At 47.9% G+C, this 22,166-nt stretch overlaps 1 protein-coding gene across 2 annotated transcripts in view; it reads right to left on the bottom strand.

The window, feature by feature from the left end:
* LOC146822549 (uncharacterized) overlaps window positions 1-22,166 on the bottom strand; it is a 249,153-nt gene that overhangs the window by 85,054 nt on the left and 141,933 nt on the right. Inside the window, exon 8 of one of the 2 annotated variants that reach the window (XM_085613666.1) lies at window positions 1,328-2,920. In XM_085613666.1, coding sequence (XP_085469792.1) covers window positions 1,328-2,920 — 1,593 coding nt within the window. Of the gene's footprint in view, window positions 1-992; window positions 2,921-22,166 lie in introns of those variants that run through there. The other variant, XM_085613667.1, reaches the window with a different exon arrangement.

Here is a 22,166-nt window from a genome sequence, read left to right as displayed (position 1 = left end):
AGCCTCTATGCTGTCCCGGTGCCCTCCCAGGGGACTCACAATCTCACTGGGCAGCCCCTCTGCCCTGCTTCTCGCTGGCCACCCTTCTGTCCTCCTTCTCGCTGGACACCCTTCTGCCCTCCTTCTCGCTGGACACCATTCTGCCCTCCTTCTCGCTGGACACCCTTCTACCCTCCATCTTGCTGGGCACCCCTCTGCCCACCCTTCTGCCCGCCATCTCGCTGGGCAACCCTCTACCCTCCATCTCGTTGGACACCCCTCTGCCCTCGCTGGACACCCCCCTCTGCCATCCTTCTCGTTGGACACCCCTCTGTGCTACATCTCGGTGGGCACCCCTCTGTCCACCCTTCTGCCTGCCATCTCGCTGGACACCCCTCTGCCCTCCATATTAATGAACAGGCCCGCTACACTCCAACTCAGTAAACACCCCTCTGTCCTTCATGGACACACCCTTTTCTCTCCAGCTTCTCCCGCCATCACCACCTCACCAGCTCAACTCTGTTGTCCATGTTTCTGGACACCTATCTTCCCTCCATCTCAATGGACAGCCCCTCTGCTGCCCATGTTTCTGAACAGTCCATCTCACTGGACAACTTCTCTCCCCATCCCGCCACTCTGCAGCCCATGTTTATAGGCCACTCGTCTGCCTTTCAACTAGCCTGCTAGAACCTCTGATCTGCATGTCACTGAAGAGCAGTTTTGCCACCTGACTCCCACTGGACAGTCTCCATGAAGCTTTTCCTTTTTTTGGACCTTTGTTGCTTTCTTCCACTTCCTTCCAGTGCACTCTTCATCCCTAGTGTTCTCTCAAGGCTCCCTGTGGAGGTGCAAGACCTGACTCTCAAGTCTCATCATCTGCCTCTAGCACACAGAAATGAAATATGCACACAATATTTGGCCCCACACCATCATCCATCTGAAAAGCTTAGCTCCAGCGTGCCTTCTTTGACTATTACTGCAGTGTTTGCTCCTGAAAGTATGATATTAGCCTCTACAATTTCAATTTGTCTGTATTGCCTGTTAAATTATTAGGAACATGACCCCATGTTGTCAAAATCAAGATATTTGCAAGTGCTTTCTATAGTGCATGTAAAAATTAAACTGAGTGTACACATATAAAGCTCCTCCTTTGCGGGAGTGACCAGTGAAAGTTAAGGCAATGTTGATTCCAGGGCCCCAAGTCTTATCTATACACATCCGGGGCCTCTACTCATTCACTGAAGCCCAGCTATGGACTGCTGACCAGTGAAGTGCTCGACACACCCGCTGCACACATAGGTCCCCTCTCCACTCTCATGCAGAGAGCGGATGCCAAAGAGCTGCTTACATTGACTACAAGTATATAGTGGTTCTTCTGTATGCATGAGTTTGTGCGCAGAAAGAGCTTTCTGGTCTTGGAAGCTTCTATCACAGTTCACGCATGGCCACAACCTGTCCCTCGTGTGCTTCCTCTGGTGCGCAATCAGACTTCTCCGCTCTTTGAAGCCTTTCTCACACTCCACACACTTATACGGGGTCTCGCCTGTGTGAATTCGCATGTGCTTCTGCAGGCGTGAATTGTCGTAGAAGTTTTTCTCACATTTTGTACACTGATACGGTCTCTCCCCAGTATGGGTTCTGTGATGTATGACTAGGGATATTTTGTAACTGAAGCTTTTCTCACACACTGCGCATTTATATGGTCGATCCCCGGAGTGCGACTTTTGATGGGTGAGGAGAGCCCTCTTCTGAGTGAAGTTTTTCTCACATCCTAGGCACTGATAGGGTCTCTCCCCACTGTGCCTCATCTGGTGTCTGAGGAGGTCTCTCTTCTGAGTGAAGCTCTTCACGCAGTCAGTACACGAGTGTGGCTTGTCTCCTCCGTGCCTCTTCCTGTGAGCCACAAGAGACTGTAGGTCTCTAAAGTTTTTCCCACATTCGGGGCACTTGTATGGTCGATCTGCCATGTGAGTCCTCTGGTGGGCAGTAAGACTTCTGCGCTCTTTAAAGCCCTTTCCACATTCTGTACATCTGTAGGGGGTCTCTCCTGTGTGGATTCGCATGTGTTTCTGAAGGCGCGAGTTGTCATAAAAGTTTTTCTCGCACTCTGTGCACTGGTAAGGTCTTTCTCCTGTGTGGGTCCGGTGATGGATAACGAGGGATATTTTGTAGCTAAAGCTTTTTTCACACTGTGTACAGTGATAGATCCTCTCGCGGTGGGTTCGCTGGTGCCGGACGAGGTCCCTCTTGTGTGGAAACTCTTTCTCACATTCAGCACAGACATATGGCTGCTCTGCGGCATGGCTTTTCTGGTGCAGAATGAGAGCTGCGTTGTGGCCAAAGCTTTTATCACATTCTGTGCACTGGAAGGATTTTGTTTTTTTGTGTCTCCGTTGATGTCTAATAAGATCTCTGTGTTGGATGAAGCTCTGGCTACACTGAGCACAAGGGTACGGACCATCAGCGGTGTGTGTGCGCTGGTGACGGAGGAGGGTTGAGCCCTGACGAAAGCTTTTATCACACTCTGTACACTTGAATGGCTTCTCGTCTGTTTGCGTTATTGATTGCTGGTTTACTGGCTGCAGGTTGAGGAGACTGTTTTCCATGCACTCATATGGCCAGCCTCTGACACGCATCCTCTGGTGCTGGACAAAGTTCTGAGTTTGGATTTTCCCACCACCCATGCATTGAGAGGGTCTGTGATGGGGTTCTAGCAGAGAGCTTTTATAGAATCCAGATGGACAGAAGTAAGGTGTTATGTCTGCACCTGTACTCGAGTGAATAGGGGTGTCTCTGCTTGATTTGCAGTCTTCTCCATTGCTCATATTCTGGCGTACTTCTATATGAAGGGGCACAGGTCCTGATGCTGTGACGGCGTACTCCTGGGCATCTCTGCTTCCCCGGGAATGGTCCTTTACACTTGCTCTTGGACAGCTCTCCTCTGTTCAATTACAAAAGAAAACTCATTTTAATTAAAATGACATTGACAACATTTTTTAATGCAGCACATGATACCCGTTTTCGATTTTTGTAGCACAGTAATAAACTGGTGTCCTCATCACACAACAAAATGGTACTCAGTAATTCAGCAACCCTGGCAGGATGAAAGGCTGACATGGCTTGCTAACATTCAAAGCTGCAACGTGTGGATCACCATTAGATATCAGTTACAAGTGTTTAAACATTGTAGTCAACCTAGCAGAGTGGTTCCTATCCAGTTTAATATGTCTGCGCTCCCACAGAGGAAGGTGTGCACTCCACCGGGGCTGACATCCAAGAGAACTAGTTGTTACCCATGTATACGTATGTATGTAATGTATATGCAAGTACAATCACAGTGCACGATGCACAAAGACAGAACATTCGAAATCTGATCCCGTGAGATTAATCCTATGTTACAGGTCAATCTCTCTGGCATTTTATTGATTCACAAAGCATCGCAAAAGTACTCCAGGTAATCTACTAGAGACCTCCATTTCCTGAACTTTACTCAGGAAGACTTTCTAGGGCATGAAATATTCTGCAGCAGAAACTTACACTTGAAACTTTTCATCATTAAGAAACCGAGCCTGCGGCAAAACTTAATAAAGATGAGAAAGTTCATTCCCCATCGCCACACTGAAAGGCATCGTATTCCTGACTTTCACAGATTCAAATGTGGGCTTTAATATGATGGAACACTACCAACAAGTGGTATGTGACCACACAACCGTGCTAGTTGTGGCATTCACCTACTTCAGCTCACCATGAAAATACTGATGCAATACATAAGTGTACTTTACAAATCTAAATCTCCACCTATATATCCTCAAGCTAGGAACGCAATTATGATTTTAGGTGAGGAAAGGAATATGCTACTTACCAGTATGCATCTGTTCTTGGCATGTAGAGCTGCAGATCTATACACTGTGCATAGATCGCCATCTGGTGTTGGGCCCGGATGTTTGCAGTTTGTTTTTCCTCTTGAAAAGTCTTTGGAAGTCACGAGTTCGGTGACTCCTCCTTCAGTTCGTATTGCGCATGGGCTTCGGCTCCATCCTCAGATTGTTTTTCGCCAGCAGGGAAAGATGGAGCGTAGTAGTAACAGTAAAGAAACCCATGTGTGTTATATCTAAATAAGATAAACTGGAACGGATACAGGTAGCCGGGGAGGCGGGTGGGCGTGTATAGATCTGCAGCTCTACATGCCAAGAACAGATGCATACTGGTAAGTAGCATATTCCGTTCGAGGCATACAAGCTGCAGATTATACACTGTGCATAGATTATATAGCAGTACCCAACCCTAGCGGCGACCACCGGCATCCGTTGCAGTTGTTGGAACAGTGTTTTTAGTACAGCCTGGCCCACACTAGCTTGTTGCTTGGTTTGCACATCTACACAGTAATATTTTGTGAAAGTGTGCGGTGTTGACCATGTCGCTGCTTTGCAGATGTCATCTAGTGGTATGTTTCCCAGAAAAGCCATAGAAGCCCCTATCTTCCTTGTAGAGTGGGCTTTAGGGGGAACAGATAGTGTTCGCTTTGCTTTGTGGTAGCAAATCTGTATGCATTTTACAATCCACCTAGCTATCCCTGATTTAGAAATAGGGTTGCCTTTATGTGGTGGAGAGAAGGAGACAAATAGCTGCTTGGTTTTCCTGAAAGGTTGTGTTCGTTGGATGTAATAAAGTAAAGCCCTTTTAACATCCAGTGTGTGTAAAGCCCTTTCCGCAACGGTTTGAGGTTGTGAGAAAAAGACTGGTAATTCTACCGACTGGTTTAGATGGAATGGAGAGATGACTTTGGGTAGAAATTTTGGGTTGGTGCGGAGTACAACCTTGTTCTGATGCATTTGGAGAAAAGGTTCCTGTATAGTGAGTGCTTGTATTTCACTCACTCTGAGAAATTGGAGCTCACATTTATGTAATGGTTCGAAAGGGGGTCCCATTAACCTTGTGAGAACTATATTCAAATTCCAGACAGGTGAGGGTGGCACTCTGGGTGGAATTACTCTTTTGAGGCCTTCCATAAAGGCTTTGATGGCAGGCACTCTGAAAAGTGATAGGTGCTGCCTGTTCTGTAAATAAGCAGCAATTGCTGCGAGGTGCAACCGAATGGAAGTATATGCTACGTTACACCTTTGTAGATGGAGCAAGTAACATATAATGTGCTGTATGGACACATTTAAAGGATTGATTGTGTTGTTGTGACAGTAAACAACAAATCTTTTCCACTTTGCCGCATAGCATGCCCTAGTAGTAGGGCGTCTAGCTTCCCTGATAATATACATGCAATCAGGGAGAAGGTTAAAATATCCGAATTCTAGGACCTCAGGAGCCAGATCGCAAGGTTGAGCTGAGCTGGGTCCGGGTGCCTGATCTCTCCATGGTTCTGGGTTAGGAGGCATGGTGAGAGGTGTAGCTTTTGGTGTGGTACTACTGAGAGTTCCAGCAGTGTGGTGTACCACGGTTGTCTGGCCCCTGTTGGAGCTACTAGGATCAGTGTTAGGGAATGCTGTTGTAGTTTTCGCACCACTAATGGAATTAGTGGGAGAGGTGGAAAAGCTTATGCAAATTTGTTTGACCAGTTCATCCATATCACATTGCCTTTGGACAATGGGTGTGGATATCTGGCGGCGAAGCTTGGGCATTTTTTGTTTTCGTGGGTGGCGAATAGGTCTATATGTGGATGCCCCCACTTCTGAAAGAACGGGTGAAGAACCTGTGGGTGGAGTTCCCACTCGTGGATCTGCTGCGTTTGTCTGCTGAGCAGATCTGCCACGGTGTTTTGGACTCCTGGGACGTGTTGGGCCAGGAGAAAGATTTTTTGTGGAATTGCCCATCTCCATATGCTCTGTGCTAATTGAGAGAGCTGTGGAGTGTGTGCCCCCCTGTTTTTGAATGTAGTACATGGCAGTCATGTTGTGCTAATGAGGACTGCCTTGCCTGAAATCTGCGTCTGGAAGGATTTTAGGGCGAGGAAGATTGCCAGTAACTCCAGATGGTTGATGTGGAGTAACTTCTGTTGCGGCGTCCATGTGCCCTGTACTGTGAGATGTAACAGATGAGCTCCCCAGCCGGAGAGCGATGCATCTGTGGTTAGGATTATTTGTGGGACCGGGTCCAGGAACGGTCGACCTCTGGAAAGGTTTGTGGTGTTCCACCACTGCAGAGAGCGATGGGTGCGACCGTCTACCAACACCAGATCTGTCAGTTGCCCCTGGGCCTGGTTCCACTGGCGCGCTAAACACTCTTGGAGTGGACTCATTTGGAGTCTTGCATGGGGCACTATGAAGATGCAAGAGGCCATCATCCCTATTAGTTGCATAAACACTCTTGCTGGGAGAGAGTGTTGACATATGAATTTTTGACGCAGAGCCTGAATATTTGCAATCCTGACCGGATTGGGATAGGCTATGGCTTTTGAGGTGTCTATGGTGGCACCGAGGTATTGTTTTGTATGTGATGGTACCAGGTGGGACTTTTGGTGGTTCGCCGTGAAACCTAGCTGGTGAAGTAGTTGGATTGTAGCGGTGGTATGGTGCACACATTGTTCGTAGGACATGGCTTTTATTAGCCAGTCGTCCAGATACGGGAAGACGTGAATGTGCTGTCTTCTGAGGTGTGCAGCCACTACCGCTAGGCACTTGGTGAATACCCTTGGTGCTGTTGTTACTCCGAACGGGAGCACCTTGAACTGGTAGTGTTGCCCGTCCACCACAAATCTGAGGTACTTTCTGTGAGACTGGTGTACTGGGATGTGAAAGTATGCGTCTTTCAAGTCCAGAGTGGTGAGAAAATCGTTCTGGGAGAGGAGTGGAAGAACCTGTTGAAGGGTTACCATGTGAAAATGGTCTGAATGTATGTAAGTATTTAGAGGTCTGAGATCTAGTATAGGTCGTAGAGTCTCGTCTCTCTTTGGAATCAGAAAGTACAGGGAGTAGACCCCTAAATTTTGTTGTTTTATGGGGACCTGCTCTATGGCTTCTTTTTGCAGGAGGGAGATCACTTCCTGTTTTAGTAACGTAGTATGTTCTTGAGACATAGTGCGTTGCCTGGGTGGAATGTTTGGGGGGGGTAGATGTTAATTCTAGGCAATACCCTGAACGAATAATTTGGGTCACCCATCTGTCTGAGGTGATTGTCTCCCAGACGTGAAGGAAATGTTATATTCTGCCCCCGACCGGAGTGGAATGGTCTGGAGGGAGCGGGGGAAAGTCATTGGGCAGGAGGTGTGGCAGAGCGGGCGGTATTTGTCTTGCCTCTGCCCTCATTATTATTGCCTCTGTATCCGCCTCTTTGATAACCCTTTGTGAAGGTAGATTGAGGAGGGGATTTGTAGGACGTGGATGCACTATCCGAGGAGTAGCCTCTGCCCGTGCCCCGAAAGGAAGAGCGGCGAAAAGAGCGCCTGGGAGTATGTGACTGCAGGGCTCCCATGGATTTCGCCGTGTCAGTATCTTTTTTCATCTTTGAGGGCTTCATCAACTTTGGGGCCAAATAGATGATCTTGGTCGAATGGGTGGTTCAATATAGAGGCTTGTACCTCAGGTTTAAAACCTGAAACTCTGAGCCAGGCATGGCGACGGAGAAGGACACTGGTGTTTATGACCGTGGAGGCTGTATCTGCTGCATCTAGGGCACAGCGTATAGAGGTATTAGTTACTGTTTTTTCCTCTTGGATCAATTCATTAGCCCTATTCTTGTACTTTTCAGGGAGATGGTGCATGATGGTCTCTAACTCATCATAATGCGCCCTGTCGTATCTGGCCAACAGCGCTTGCGTATTGGCGATACGCCATATATTGGCGGCTTGTGAGGCAGTGCGCTTCCCTGACGCGTCTAGGAGCTTGGACTCATTGTCAGGTGGTGGTGCTTCGCCTGAGAATTTGAGCGCTTCCTAGCTGTAGATACCACTAGGGAATCCAATGGTGCAGGGCCTTTAATGTATGAAGGGTCTGTGGGGGCGGCTTTGTATTTTTTCTCTATACGGGGGTTTAGGACCCTGGACTTGACTGGGTCTTTAAAAACCTCAGGTCGGCCTCGGAAGCACTGACGAGGTCGTCATCCTCTTGTTCGATGTTCTGCTGTCCCGGAGCTTCGACGTCGTCCCCGAAGATGTCGACTGGAGCGGAGGTCGAGGAGTGCGCCATGTTGCGTCTAGCCCGTCGATCTCGAATAGTCTTTTTAGAACGAAAAGACTTGCAGGCGGGACAGTCTCGGGCCTCGTGTTCAGGAGAGAGGCAGAGGTTGCACACCTCATGAAGATCGGTGTGGGGAAACTTGGACCCACATCGAGGGCACTTCTTGAAGGGAGTTCTTTCCATCAGCCGAGACCGGAGCCGGAATAGGCCCGAAGGGTGCCGTCGACGACCGGAATCGAAGAAGTGCCGAAGAGAAGGTGATTAAGATGATTTATTGTCTAAAGAAGCTCGATGAGCGAGGATTTTTTACGTCGAACATTGAACTGGAAAAGTTCGGAACCGGAGCGTGAAGTATTACATCCGAGCTCGATGGCGGAAAAAAACAATCTGAGGATGGAGCCGAAGCCCATGCGCAACACGAATCAAAGGTGGAGTCACAGAACTCGTGACTTCCAAAGACTTTCCAAGAGGAAAAACAAACTGCAAACATCCGGGCCCAACACCAGATGGCGATCTATGCACAGAGTATAATCTGCAGCTCATATGCCTCGAACATATTATTTCACTGATTATTCATTGGAGTTGTGTCTGACTGCAGCACATTTCCGTATTTTCATTATACTTTAATAAATACCACACACATGGACTTGAAGAGATGCAAGTTTGGACTCAAACCGATCACAGTCAAGAAAAGCAGCGCTCTCTGAAAAGGTCTAAAACATGTGGATGGAAAAGTAGCATTTTATAATATTCAAACCAACCAACAACAGTCACAAAACATTCAGATTTTTGTAGTCCGCAATCATCATGATCAATCAATTAGGATTTATAAAGCCCGGCTAATCACCCGATAGGATATCCATGTGCTTGCAGGCCCCGTAGGTTCATTCTAACAGCCAGGTCTTGAGGGCCATTCGGAATTCCGGAAGTGAGGTGATGGTCCGGAGGTGCGTGGGGAGGGTGATCCATGTCTGTGCTGCAATGTAGGAGAAGAAGCGTCCTCCACTTCGGCTTCAGTAGATGCAGGAGTAGGGGCAAGTGATAGGGAGACAGAGCGTAAACTTTAACGGTAGGTGGAAGTTCAGGCGGTGGTTACTTTAGGTAGGTCCTTGGTTGTGCAGAGCCTTGTGTGCATGGGCCAGCTGATTGAATTGGCATCTCTTCTGTACGGGAAGCCAGTGCAGTTGCCTGAGGTGGTGTGTGATGTGGGTACGTTGGGGAGGTCAAGGAAGAGTCTGGCTGCAACGTTCTGTATGGTCTGGAGTTGCTGTAGGAGGCGTGCGGCGATTCCTACGTAGAGGGTGTTGCCATAGTATGGTCGCCTGGTGATGTGGGCTTTTGTCATGGTGCCTCTCGTGTGCAGGGGTAGCCACTTGAAGATCTTACGTAGCATGCAGAGTAAGGAAGCAGGTGGAGGTGACCACGTTGATCTGTGGATTTCATGATGGAGGTGGAGTCCAGGGTGGAGAGTTGGTTCCAGGTGGTTAGTCTGCGGTTTGTGCCAGTTGTGGTGAGGTTGTATCGGTTGAGTAAGTCTGTGGGTGTAGGTTGGGGTTCGAAGTTTCTGTATACGGTTTTCTCTGGCAGCCGTGTTGGATAACTATGTTGAGTTCCTTGCTGTTGTTGGTGATGTTTTTGATGAACATGCGGACAGGGTTGACTTTTTTCTTGCTCTAAGCAGGCAGTGGTAGAGGTTGAGGGAGGTCTTGAGGGTGCCCTACCGGGGCAGTCCTTGCTGGTGTGCCAGCTCCTCTCTAGCTGTTTGCTGTCACATTTCAGTGTTCTGAGTTCTTGTGTGTACCAGCTGGCCTTTTCAGAGGATCTTCTGTGATTGTTGCTCTTGATAGGGGCAATGTTGTTGGTGCATTTGGTGAGCCTGGTTTTGAAGTTCTTAATTCCTCGTTCCAGTTTGAGGGGCGGCAGCTGAGTTGGAGGTGTTGAGGGCATTTGTCCAGTGGTCATTTTACTCCAGCTGCGGTGTTGGGGCTGGAGATGCTGAAGTGGACGATCAAGTGGTTAGTCCATGTGAGTTTTATGATGTGGCTGTATTTGACGTGGTTGATGAAGGTGAAAATGGGGTCCAGCATGTGTCCTGAGGTGTGCTTAGGGTCGCAGATGATTTGGGTCAGTCCGAGGCGGCTCATAGTGTCGAGGAGGTGGGCGGTATTGCTGTCAGTGGAGGACATCAAGGTGGAAGTTGAGGTTGCCGAGGAAAATATAGTCCTTGGAGACCAGGGTGCCAGGCGCAATGAAATTAGAGATAGTGTTGCAGAAGATGGAGTGCGGGACTGGAGGAGGGGGACGGTATGTGAGGGTGCCTCTGACGATTGTATTTTGGAGGTTTTAGAGCCATATATAGCCCTAAAACATAGAGCAAGGAGGAGCTGTATGCTAATATGATCATGTCTGTCCATATGCCTGAGCTTCAATGGTAATAGGTTCTTGCAGGGTCGATCCTTGGATATCGGCTACTCCTCTTGAGGCTGACTAGTATTGAGAAAGATTTCCCCAACTCTGCATTTAATATCACAAATCTTGCTTAGGACTGGTCAATCACAGGGGAAGACGCTTCTGGAGTCCGCCTTCTAAACACACGGGGCATTGGTGTTCACTACAAGCACCACTGCTCTAGCCACATCCTAACTACAGTTTGTGTAAAGTGAACGGAACAAAATCTAGGTCTCTGCTGGGATGAACAGATGGTTCACGCATTTGTAAAAAAAAAAATGTAAAAATGAAATACAGATTCAGACTGTTACTTCGCACCATTTATTTTCATTAACCTCCCTTCTTCGCTGTTAACCCTCAACATCCTAGTGGCATCTTTTTGAGAAAAGCTACAATCTTTTATGAGACACGTCCTACTACTTAGTTTGACACACTGATTCTCAGACAGGAGGACATTCTATCTTTCTATGTAAGTGTATTGAACATTGTCCTCAGTTGAACAGAAGTGTAATGTTTTATGTGGTGTATGTGCGAGTGGACCGTGCAAACATCTGCTTCTGAATGCCTGCATAAACATAGTATTTCTTTTCTGCAAAGTTAGATAGTGTGTTCCAGTCAAAATCTCATAATCTGATAATTGTGGATTCCCGTTGTCAGCGATTGAGGAATCAGTAACCGCCTAGTAGGCAATCCAAGAATCGTGTGTTGAAGGGAGGGATTGAGAGATCCATAACCGCCCAATTGACAATCCATGGGTCGTATGCTGAAGGGAGTGATTCTGAGGGATCAGTAACCGCCCAGGAGGCAATCCAATGGTCGAGTGCTGGAGGGAGTGATTCTGAGGGATCAGTAACTGCTCAGTAGGCAATACAAGGATTGTATGCTGAAGGGAGTGATTCTGAGGGATCAGTAACCGCCCAGGAGGCAATCCAAGGATCGTATGCTGAATGGAGTGGTTCTGAGGGATCAGTAACCGCCCAGGAGGCAATCCAAGAATAGTGTGCTGAAGGGAGTGATTCTGAGGGATCAGTAACCACCCAGTAGGCAATCCAAGGGTCGTGTGCTGGAGGGAGTGATTGAGGGATCAGTAACCACCCAGTAGGCAAGCCAAGGGTTGTATACTGAAGGGAGTGATTTTGAGGGATCAGGAACCGCCCAGTAGGCAATCCAAGTATCGTATGCTGAAGGGAGTAATACTGAGGGATCAGTAATCGCCCAGTAGGCAATCCAAGCATCTTATGCTGAAGGGAGTCATTCGGAAGGATCAGTAACCACCCCATAGGCAATTCGAGGATCATATGCTGAACGATTCTGAGGGATCAGTAACCGCCCAGTAGGCAATCCAAGCATCTTATGCTGAAGGGAGTGATTCTGAGGGATCAGTAACCGCCCAGTAGGCAATCCAAGGATCGTATGCTGAAGGGAGTGATTCTGAGGGATCAGTAACCGCCCAATAGGCAATCCAAGGGTCGTATGCTGAAGGGAGCGATTCTGAGGGACCAGTAACTGCCCAGTAGGCAATCCAAGGATCGTGTGCTGAAGGGAGTCATTGAGGGATTAGTAACCGCCCAGTAGGAAATCCAAGGATCGTATACTGAAGGCAGTGATTCGGAGGGATCAGTAACTTCCCAGTAGGCAATCCAAGGATGGTGTGCTGAAGGGAGTGATTGAGGGATCACTAACCGCCCAGGAGGCAATCCAAGGACCGCGTGCTGAAGGTGGTGATTCTGAGGGATCCTTACCGCCCAGGAGATAATCCAAGAATAGTGTGCTGAAGGGAGCGATTCTGAGGGATCAATAACTGCTCAGTAGGCAACCCAAGGATCGTATGCTGAAGGGAGTGACTCTGAGAGATCAGTAACTGCCGAGTAGGCAATCAAAGGGTCGTATGCTGGTGGGAGTCATTCGGAAGGATCAGTAACCACCCCATAGGCAATCCGAGGATCATATGCTGAACAATTCTGAGGGATCAGTAACCGCCCAGTAGGCAATCCAAGCAGCGTATGCTGAATGGATTGATTCTGAGGGATCAGTCACCGCCCTGTAGGCAATCCAAGGGTCGTATGCTGAAGGGAGCGATTCTGAGGGATCAGTAACCGTCCCGTAGGCAATCCTAGGATCATATGCTGACGGGAGTGATTCTGAGGGATCAGTAACCATCCCGTAGGCAATCCTAGGATCATATGCTGAAGGGAGCGATTGAGGGATCAGTAACTGCCCAGTAGGCAATCCAAGAATCGTATGCTGAAGGGAGGGATTCTGAGGGATCAGTAACCGCCCAGTAGGCAATCCAAGGATCGTATGCTGAAGGGAGTGATTCTGAGGGATCAGTAACCGCCCAGTAGGCAATCAAAGATCGTATGCTGAAGGGAGTGATTCTGAGGGATCAGTAACCGCCAAGTAGGCAATCCAAGGATCATTTGCTGAATGGAGGGATTCTGAGGGATCAGTAACTGCTCAGTAGGGAATCCAAGGATCGTATGCTGAATGGAGTGGTTCTGAGGGATCAGTCACCGCCCTGTAGGCAATCCAAGGGTTGTAGCCTGAATCGAGTGTTTCTGTTTCTTGTCTCTCACAAAGGACATCCAGAGTGTCCACTTCCCTGGTCATTACCTGTACCTCGCTTTCTTAAAAACCATCTGTCACATAAGTATTCCCACAGCATCCTCAACAACTTTATAGTCTGAACGGGAAAACAATATTTACCTGCAACCACAAATACCGCATTGTGAGGTTTTGTACTTTACAGGTTCACATGTTCTGCACTCTATTATGTAGTGTTGGGTTTAGACATTTTAACCGATTTCTTTCAAAGACCTTTGCTTTCGATTTGAGGCTTGTGTTATACGAATCCTTATCACTAGTTTCCTCTCACCCACAACGCACACCGACATGGGCGACTCCTCATAGGAGGAAAATTAATTCCCATCATATTATACTCCTTCTCTAAAGGAGGACATTATTAAAAACAATATTAATTATTAGTACTTCCCCGACTCATTCTAAGGGGCGGATTTTGGATCAAATTTGGGCTATTGGTGTGAATATTTCCATCCCTATTGTCTTACCTTTTATCTGGTCCGACCACCATCTATTGAAATTCTTACTCACACGAAAATTAATGGGTTGGGAGGAGGTTCCGCTAGAAGATGGAATCTTATTAACAAAGAAGATTTCCTTAACACACTAGCTGACACTATTCTGGTACTGGACCATGATGTTAATACCCTGGAAAATAAAGTATCCAAATGGCTCCTCGATGCCAGTAATAAACACGCCCCATTTAAAAGAGTAAAATTAGTACGTCGGGCAGAGGCAAACAGATGGTTCTCGGATGATCTCAAGGCCCAGAAACTGGCTGTACGTCAACTAGAGAGACAATGGCCTCAGCAATACACTCCAGGAAAAAGATTACAGTATATCTCTGCTCAGAAAGAGTATAAGAAAAGCATTCTGACTGCCAAAACAGCTTTCTTCTCTGACCGTATCCTGAAATCTAATAACAACTCTAAAGTAATTTTCTCTATAATAGATGAACTTTCTAACCCGCAGCATACCCTGCTGAAGGCTGCGCCTTCCCAACAATTATGTGATTCATTGAATGATTACTTTATTGACAAGATTTCTTTAATAAAAGCTAGTATCCCGTCCCATCCCCCTCAGTTGGATTCTCCCAGTCCACACTGCAATAACAGTACCCTTAGCGGTTTCCCTATCATTAGTGAAAAGGCCTTTCAAGCCCTTTTAGTGGAAACTAAATCAGGCGCTCCCTCTGACTGTTGCCCTCCTCGCATTCTCAAAGAGTGCCTTGCTATTCATTCTGGTCCTGCTCTCGCCCTACTGAATAAATCCATCACATCAGGCACAGTCCCCTTGGCTTTCACTATAGTAGTCCCTCTCTTGAAAAAGTTGGGAGCTGATCCTGCGCTTCTTTCCAACTATCGTCCCGTATCTTTGCTACCCTTCCTGGCCAAAATCCTGGAGGGCTATATAGCTAAATGTCTCTCTAATTTTCTGGAGCGGTCTAAATATCTGGACTCCGACCCGCACACTCCACGAAGCTGTGATTTTGACGGTTGTTGACAGCCTGCGTGATTTTGCTGACAAAGGCTGTCCTCGAGCCCTGGTCTTGCTGGATCTTTCCGCGGCCTTCGACACGGTCGACCATAGTATTTCGACCGTGTAAGGAGGGCCGGAGTTCGGGGGACCGCGGCACGTTGGCTCTCCTCTTTTCTGGAGGAACGCTCTCATGCTGTCCGCCTGGGTCAGTTCTCATCTAACCCACATACTACCACCTGTGGGGTGCCCCAGGGCTCGGCCCTTTCTCCTCATTTATTCAATATCTATATGGCCCCTTTGGTTAAGTCACTTAAAGAAAGAAATGTACTGGTCCTTAACTATGCTGATGACCTTCAGCTCCTCCTTAGGGTTGACAGTTCCAATAACTCTATTATGGAATTCCAGGATACCATGTTATTTATCCAAACTTGGATGGATTTTAATCATCTTAAACTGAATCCTGGAAAAACAGAAATAGATCTCACTGGCGATAGCCTTAAGCACTGGGGCCCCCACTATTGGCCCCTTGCACTCGGTCCGCCTCCAACCCCTTCCAGTTCAGCTAAAACGCTAGGAGTATTCCTGGATAGTGATTTGTCATTGAAAACCCAAGTCGGAGCTGTGGTGTCCAAGTGTTTTTTCCAATTGCGTAAAATCAGGAAAATCCACCGTTTCCTTACCCACGACACCTTGATCCAAGCCATGATTTTTACGGTATTATCTCATCTAGACTATTCCAACTCGGTCTACTTGGGAATGCCCCACTATCTGTTCAAACGACTTCAGCTGGTTCAAAACCAGGCAGCGCGACTGATTTGCCATCAACCTAAATGGCAATCTGCCTCCCCATTGTTGAGGAAACTACATTGGCTTCTTATATCACAGCGCGGAGTCTTTAAGACGGGCTGCCTTATTTTCAAATCCCTGCATGGCACCAGCCCGGAGTTCATCAATAATCTGATACTTGGGTATTCTCCTACACGTAACCTAAGGTCCGCTCATCTTTCTCTTCTCACTATTCCGAACTTTTAAAAAGGTACGTCTAGGAGGTCGCAGATTAGCCACTCTTGCTCCCAAACTGTGGAACTCCTTCTCTCTTGAAATTCGCTCCTGCACTGACCTTCTCGTGTTTAGGAAACTCCTGAAAACCTGGCTGTTTACTCAGGGCTAGCTTCTGCCTCCCCGTCAATCTGGTTCCCCAGCGCCATGAAGCCAATCGGCGTACGTGCGCTTTACAAATTCCCACTAACATTAACATTAACATTAACTTATTGATAAAATAACACACTGGAATAATTCTTATGTCTCTTGTGCCACAGATCTACTGGAGCAGCTTAATACCTCCATAATACCCACAATCAGGAACAACCAAATGAAAAATACTGGACTGAGCGGCCACAAACATAGCATCACTTGTAAGGATCAACCAAGTGGATTATTCGGTCCATCCCAAGATCCCATATATAGGGTGTTCGACTCAACGGCACAAATATAAGCGATTTCCAGCCTCCGTTATGCTCAGAAGATCTTTCTACCATATACCAGATCTTCAAAAAAATGCAGCTGCCGTAAAGAAAGCTGGCGCTGCTACGGTCATATCGACTGATGTAAACCACACCTGCTCAAGTTACAATACTGCCCCAAAGAAACAGACTATATAGCGCCCATCAAAATAGGGAAATCATACAGAGAAAACGCAATCTGTTGTTTATGGATAATCTTTCAACAAAACATGAGGATGCAAGAGAATTTGAAGAAGCTGGAGCACAAAAAGAACATCTAAAACTCCACCAGAGCTAAAAAGAACAAAATAAACACCAAAAATGATTTTATATCCTATTTCACTTCAAAAGGAATATGCTACTTACCAGTATGCATCTGTTCTTGGCATGTAGAGCTGCAGATCTACACACTTGTGCATAGATCGCCATCTGGTGTTGGGCCCGGATGTTTGCAGTTTGTTTTTCCTCTTGGTAAGTCTTTGGAAGTCACGAGGTCGGTGACTCCTCCTTTGGATCGTATTGCGCATGGGCTTCGGCTCCATCCTCAGATTGTTTTTCGCCAGCAGGGACAGATGGAGCGTAGTAATAACAGTGAAGAGGCCCGTGTGTGGTATCTAAATAAGATAAACTGGAACAGATACAGGTAGCCGGGGAGGCGGGAGGGTGGGTGTAGATCTGCAGCTCTAGATGCCAAGAACAGATGCATACTGGTAAGTAGCATATTCCGTTCGAGGCATATGAGCTGCAGATTACACACTTGTGCATAGACTATATAGCAGTACCCAACCTTAGCGGCGACCACCCGTATCTGTTGCAGTGGTTTGAAATAATGTTTTGAGTACAGCCTGGCCCACACTAGCTTGTTGCTTAGTTTGCACATCTACACAATAGTGTTTAGTGAAAGTGTGCGGTGTTGACCATGTAGCTGCTTTGCAGATATCATCTAAGGGGATGTTCCCTAAGAATGCCATGGAAGCCCCTATTTTACGTGTAGAATGGGCTTTAGGGGGAATGGATAGCGTTTGTTTTGCTTTGTGGTAGCAAATTTGAATGCATTTGACAATCCACCTAGCTATTCCTGATTTGGAGATGGGGTTGCCTTTGTGTGGTGGTGAGAAAGAGACAAACAGTTGTTTGGTCTTACAGAAAGGTTGTGTTCTCTCGATGTAGAGTAAGGCTCGTTTGACATCTAGTGTGTGTAGAGCTCTTTCTGCAACGGTCTGTGGTTGCGAGAAGAATACCGGTAGCTCTACAGATTGGTTTAGGTGAAAGGGAGAAATGACTTTAGGGAGGAATTTTGGGTTGGTACGGAGAACAACCTTGTTACAGTGCATTTGGAAAAAAGGTTCTTGTATGGTAAGTGCTTGTATCTCACTGACCCTTCTGAGGGAAGTGATGGCTACAAGAAAAGCGGTTTTCCATGTTAGGAATTGAAGTTCACATTTGTGCAGAGGTTAGAAGGGAGGCCCCATTAGTCTTGTGAGAACGATATTTAGGTTCCACACAGGTGAGGGTGGCACTCTGGGGGAATATTCTTTTAAGGCCTTCCATGAAGGCTTTAATGGCAGGTACTCTAAAGAGTGATAGATGTTGCCTGTTTTGTAGGTAAGCTGCTATGGCTGCGAGGTGCAGTCGAATGGATGTATAGGCTAGATTGCACCTTTGTAGGTGGAGTAAGTAGCCTATGATGTGTTGAATGGACACGTCCAGGGGATTGATGGTGTTGTTATGACAATAGACAACAAAGCGTTTCCACTTGGCGGCGTAGCACGGTCTAGTGGTAGGTCGTCTAGCTTCTCTGATGACATTCATACAGTCAGGGGGAAGATTTAGGTACCCGAATTCTAGGATTTCAGGAGCCAGATCGCAAGATTGAGCTGAACTGGGTCTGGGTGTCTGATCTCTCCATGGTTCTGGGTCAAGAGGGCTGGAGAGAGGTGTAATTTTTGGTGCGGTACTACAGATAGTTCCAGCAGTGTGGTGAACCACGGTTGTCTGGCCCAAGTTGGAGCTACCAATATTAGTATGAGGGAGTGTTGTTGTAGTTTGCGCACCACTAGTGGAATGAGTGGGAGAGGCGGAAAAGCGTACGCAAATCTGCCTGACCAGTTCTTCCATATCGCATTGCCTTTGGACAATGGGTGTGGGAATCTGGCGGCAAAGCTTGGGCATTTGGTGTTTTCGTGGGTGGCAAAGAGGTCTATCTGTGGATGCCCCCACATTTGAAAGTACAGGTGAAGAACTTGCGGGTGAAGCTCCCACTCGTGGATTTGTTGTGTTTGTCTGCTGAGCAGATCTACCATAGTGTTTTGCACTCCTGGGACATGTTGGGCTAGGAGAAAGATTTTCTGGGGTATGGCCCATCTCCATATGCTCTGTGCTAGTTGAGAGAGCTGTGGAGAGTGTGTGCCGCCTTGTTTTTGAATATAATACATGGTTGGCATGTGCGGATTAGGACTGCCTTGCCTGAAATCTGTGTTTGAAAAGATTTTAGGGCTAAGAAGATTGCTAGTAACTCCAAATGGTTGATAGGGAGTAACTTCTGCTGAGGTGTCCATTTGCCCTGCATGGTGAGATGTAATAGATGAGCTTCCCAGCCGGAGAGCGATGCGTTGGTTGTCAGTACTATCTGAGGAACCGGGTGTAGGAACGGTCGACCTTTGGAAAGGTTTGTGGTGTTCCACCACTGCAGAGAGCGATGGGTGCGACCGTCTACCAACACCAGATCTGTTAATTAACCCTGGGCCTGGTTCCATTGGCGTGCTAAGCACACTTGGAGAGGACGCATCTGGAGTCTTGCGTGAGGTACTATGAAGATGCAAGAGGCCATCATCCCTATTAGTTGCATGAACACTCGAGCTGGAAGGGAGTGTTGTGCCATGAATTTTGCGCGTAGAGCCTGAATGCTTGCAATCCTGGGGGATTTCGGGTAGGCTAGCGCTTTTGAGGTCTCTATGGTGGCACCAAGATATTGTTTCACGTGGGATGGTTGTAGATGGGACTTTTCGTGGTTTACCGTGAAGCCTAGCTGGTGAAGTAGTTGGATAGTGGTGGACGTGTGTTGTACACACTGATTGTATGAGCTGGCTTTTATCAGCCAGTCTTCTAGGTACGGGAAGACATGAATGTGTTCTCTTCGCAGATGTGTTGCCACCACTGCTAGGCACTTGGTGAATACTCGTGGTGCTGTCGTGACTCCGAACGGGAGCACTTTGAATTGGTAATGTTGTCCGTCCACTGCAAATCTGAGGTACTTCCTGTGAGCGTTGTGCAGTGGAATGTGGAAATAAGCGTCTTTTAGGTCCAAAGTGGTGAGGAAGTCGTTTTGGGAGAGGAGCGGAAGTACCTGCTGAAGCGTTACCATGTGAAAATGGTCTGAGTGTATGCATCTGTTTAGGGGCCGGAGGTCTAGGATGGGCCGTAGAGTCTCGTCCCTTTTTGGTATGAGAAAATATAGGGAGTAGACCTCCATATTTTGTTGGTTGGTAGGAACGTGTTCTATTTCCCTTTTCTGTAGGAGGGAGATTACCTCCTGTTTTAGTAACATTAGATGTTCTTGGGCATTGTCTGGGTGGAATGTTTGGGGGGGCGTAGATATTAGTTCTAGGCAGTAGCCTGACCGAATTATTTGTGTTACCCATTTGTCTGAGGTGATGGTAACCCTGACAGGAAGGAAATTTTGGAGTCTGCCCCCGACCGGAGTGGGATGGTCTGGGGGGGGGGGGAGCTGGGGGGGGAAGTCATTGGGTAGGTGGTGTGGCAGAGCGGGCGGTGTTTGTTTTGCCTCTGCCTTTGGTATTGTTACCCCTGTAGCGACCTCTTTGGTAACCCCTTGTAAAGGTGGACTGAGTAGGGGATTTGTATGAAGTGAACGCAGTGTCCGAGGAGTAGCCTCTGGATGTGCTCCGAAAGGAAGAGCGGCGAAAGGAGCGTCTGGGAGAGTGTGATTGCAAGGCTCCCACAGATTGTGCCGTGTCAGTGTCCTTTTTCATTTTTTCTAGGGCCTCATCCAGTTTTGGGCCAAACAGATGTTCCTGGTCAAAGGGATGGTTGAGAATGGAGGCTTGTACCTCTGGTTTAAAACCTGAGATCCTTAGCCTAGCATGGTGACGGAGGAGGACACTAATATTGATGGCCCTGGAGGCTGTGTCTGCTGCATTTAGGGCACAACGTATGGAGGTATTAGTAATGGTTTTGCCCTCCTGAATTAGTTTGTTGGCCCTAGCTTTATATTTATCAGGGAGATGGTGCATTATGGCTTCTAATTCGTCATAATGGGCCCTGTCATATCTGGCTAGTAGCGCTTGTGTATTGGCGATACGCCACATATTGGCAGCTTGGGATGCTGGAGGAGGAGAGGGTGGCGGAGGTGGGGAAGGTATTCTGAAGGGGGAGGTAGCAGAGTCCTTCCTTTTTGGAGGTGGAGGCAGAGCAGGTTTCTCCAACTGTCTCTTTTTGATAGAGAGCATTAAATGTCCAGTTTTGGGATCCTTGGTTAGTGTTTTTTGCAAGGGATCCGGTGTAAAGAGTTCTGGTGAGGTTGGTTGGTCCGATGGCGCCGAAGGCGTCGGGGCCGTTGGTTTCTTAGGCTTATCTGTGCCGGTTCGTTGTTTGGAACCATGCTTAGGAAGCTCCGGTTGTTTGGTAGGCGCCGAGATTATTTTTTTCGGTGTGATGCTGTTCTGGAGCGTCGACGCCTTCTCCGAAGATGTCGTCCGGAATCGCTGTCGAGGAGTGTGCCATGGTTCGTCTGGCTCTTCGGTCCCGAATAGTTTTCTTGGGCCGGACAGTCTCGAGCCTCGTGTTCAGGGGAGAAGCAGAGATTGCATACCTCGTGGAAATCGGTGTGGGGGAATTTGGACCCACATCGAGGGCACTTTTTAAATGGAGTCCTTTCCATTAGCCAGGACCGGAGCTTGGGTAGGCCCGAAGGCCGCCGTTGACGACTGGAACCGAAGGTCTGTGCCGATGAGAAAGGCGCGTCGAGTGGGGAGATCGCGATCGAAACAATACCGCAAATTGAGGTGAGGATTGCGCGTCGATCGTCGAACTGGAAGCTGTTCGGAACCGGAGCGCGAAGATTACATCCGAGCCCGACGGCTGAAAAAACAATCTGAGGATGGAGCCGAAGCCCATGCACAATACGATCCAAAGGAGGAGTCACCGACCTTGTGACTTCCAAAGACTTTCCAAGAGGAAAAACAAACTGCAAATATCCGGGCCCAACACCAGATGGCGTTTGTAATCTGCAGCTCATATGCCTCGAACATATCTTTTCTCAGAGATCCCATGAATACAATGCCAGAGAAGGTATAAAACAATGAACATCAATGTCACGGACAATCAACTGACACGGATTTCGTCCGACATCTGGAGAGACTTTGAACCAAACTCTGTAGATCATTTGTCTGAATTTGTCATATCTTATTTTGAACCTCTTGTCAACGAAACTATTCAAACCAACTTTTTTAAACATCTCCCTTCGAAATGGAACCTTCACAGAGATGCTAAATACGCTCAAAATACACATGTGGGCCACAGAGGGAAAGAAGCAGGAGGCAAGGGCACAAACTCAGGATATTGAGGGAAGAAGGAGGGGGCGAGGCACAAAACCAGGCTACAAAGGGCAGAAGGAGGAAGCAGGGGCATAAACTCAGGCTATGGCGAGCAAGAGGGAGGGGTGGGGCACACACCCAGGCTACAGAGAGCAAGGGGGGCACACACCCAGGCTACAGAGGGCAAGAGGGAAGGGTGGGGGCACAAAACCAGGCTACAGAGGGCAAGGGGGAGCACAAGCTATGGCTATGGAGGGAGGGGGCAGGGGAACAAAACCAGGCTACAGAGGGCAAGAGGGGCAAAACCTCAGGCTATGGAGAGCAAGAGGGAGCGGCAGGGCACACACCCAAGCTACAGAGGGCAAGGTGGGGGCCACACACTCAGGCTACAGAGGGCAAGGGGGGGCACAAACTCAAGCTACGGTTTCAAGAGGGAGGAGGCACAAACTCAGGCTACAAAGGGCAAGAGGGAGGGGGAACAAAGTCAGGCTACAGAGGAC

This window comes from Triturus cristatus, chromosome 6, assembly GCF_964204655.1.
Source record: "Triturus cristatus chromosome 6, aTriCri1.1, whole genome shotgun sequence".
Lineage (NCBI taxonomy): Eukaryota > Metazoa > Chordata > Amphibia > Caudata > Salamandridae > Triturus > Triturus cristatus.
Note: the sequence above shows the minus strand (reverse complement) of the source record. Positions and strands in the feature narration are given on the sequence as shown.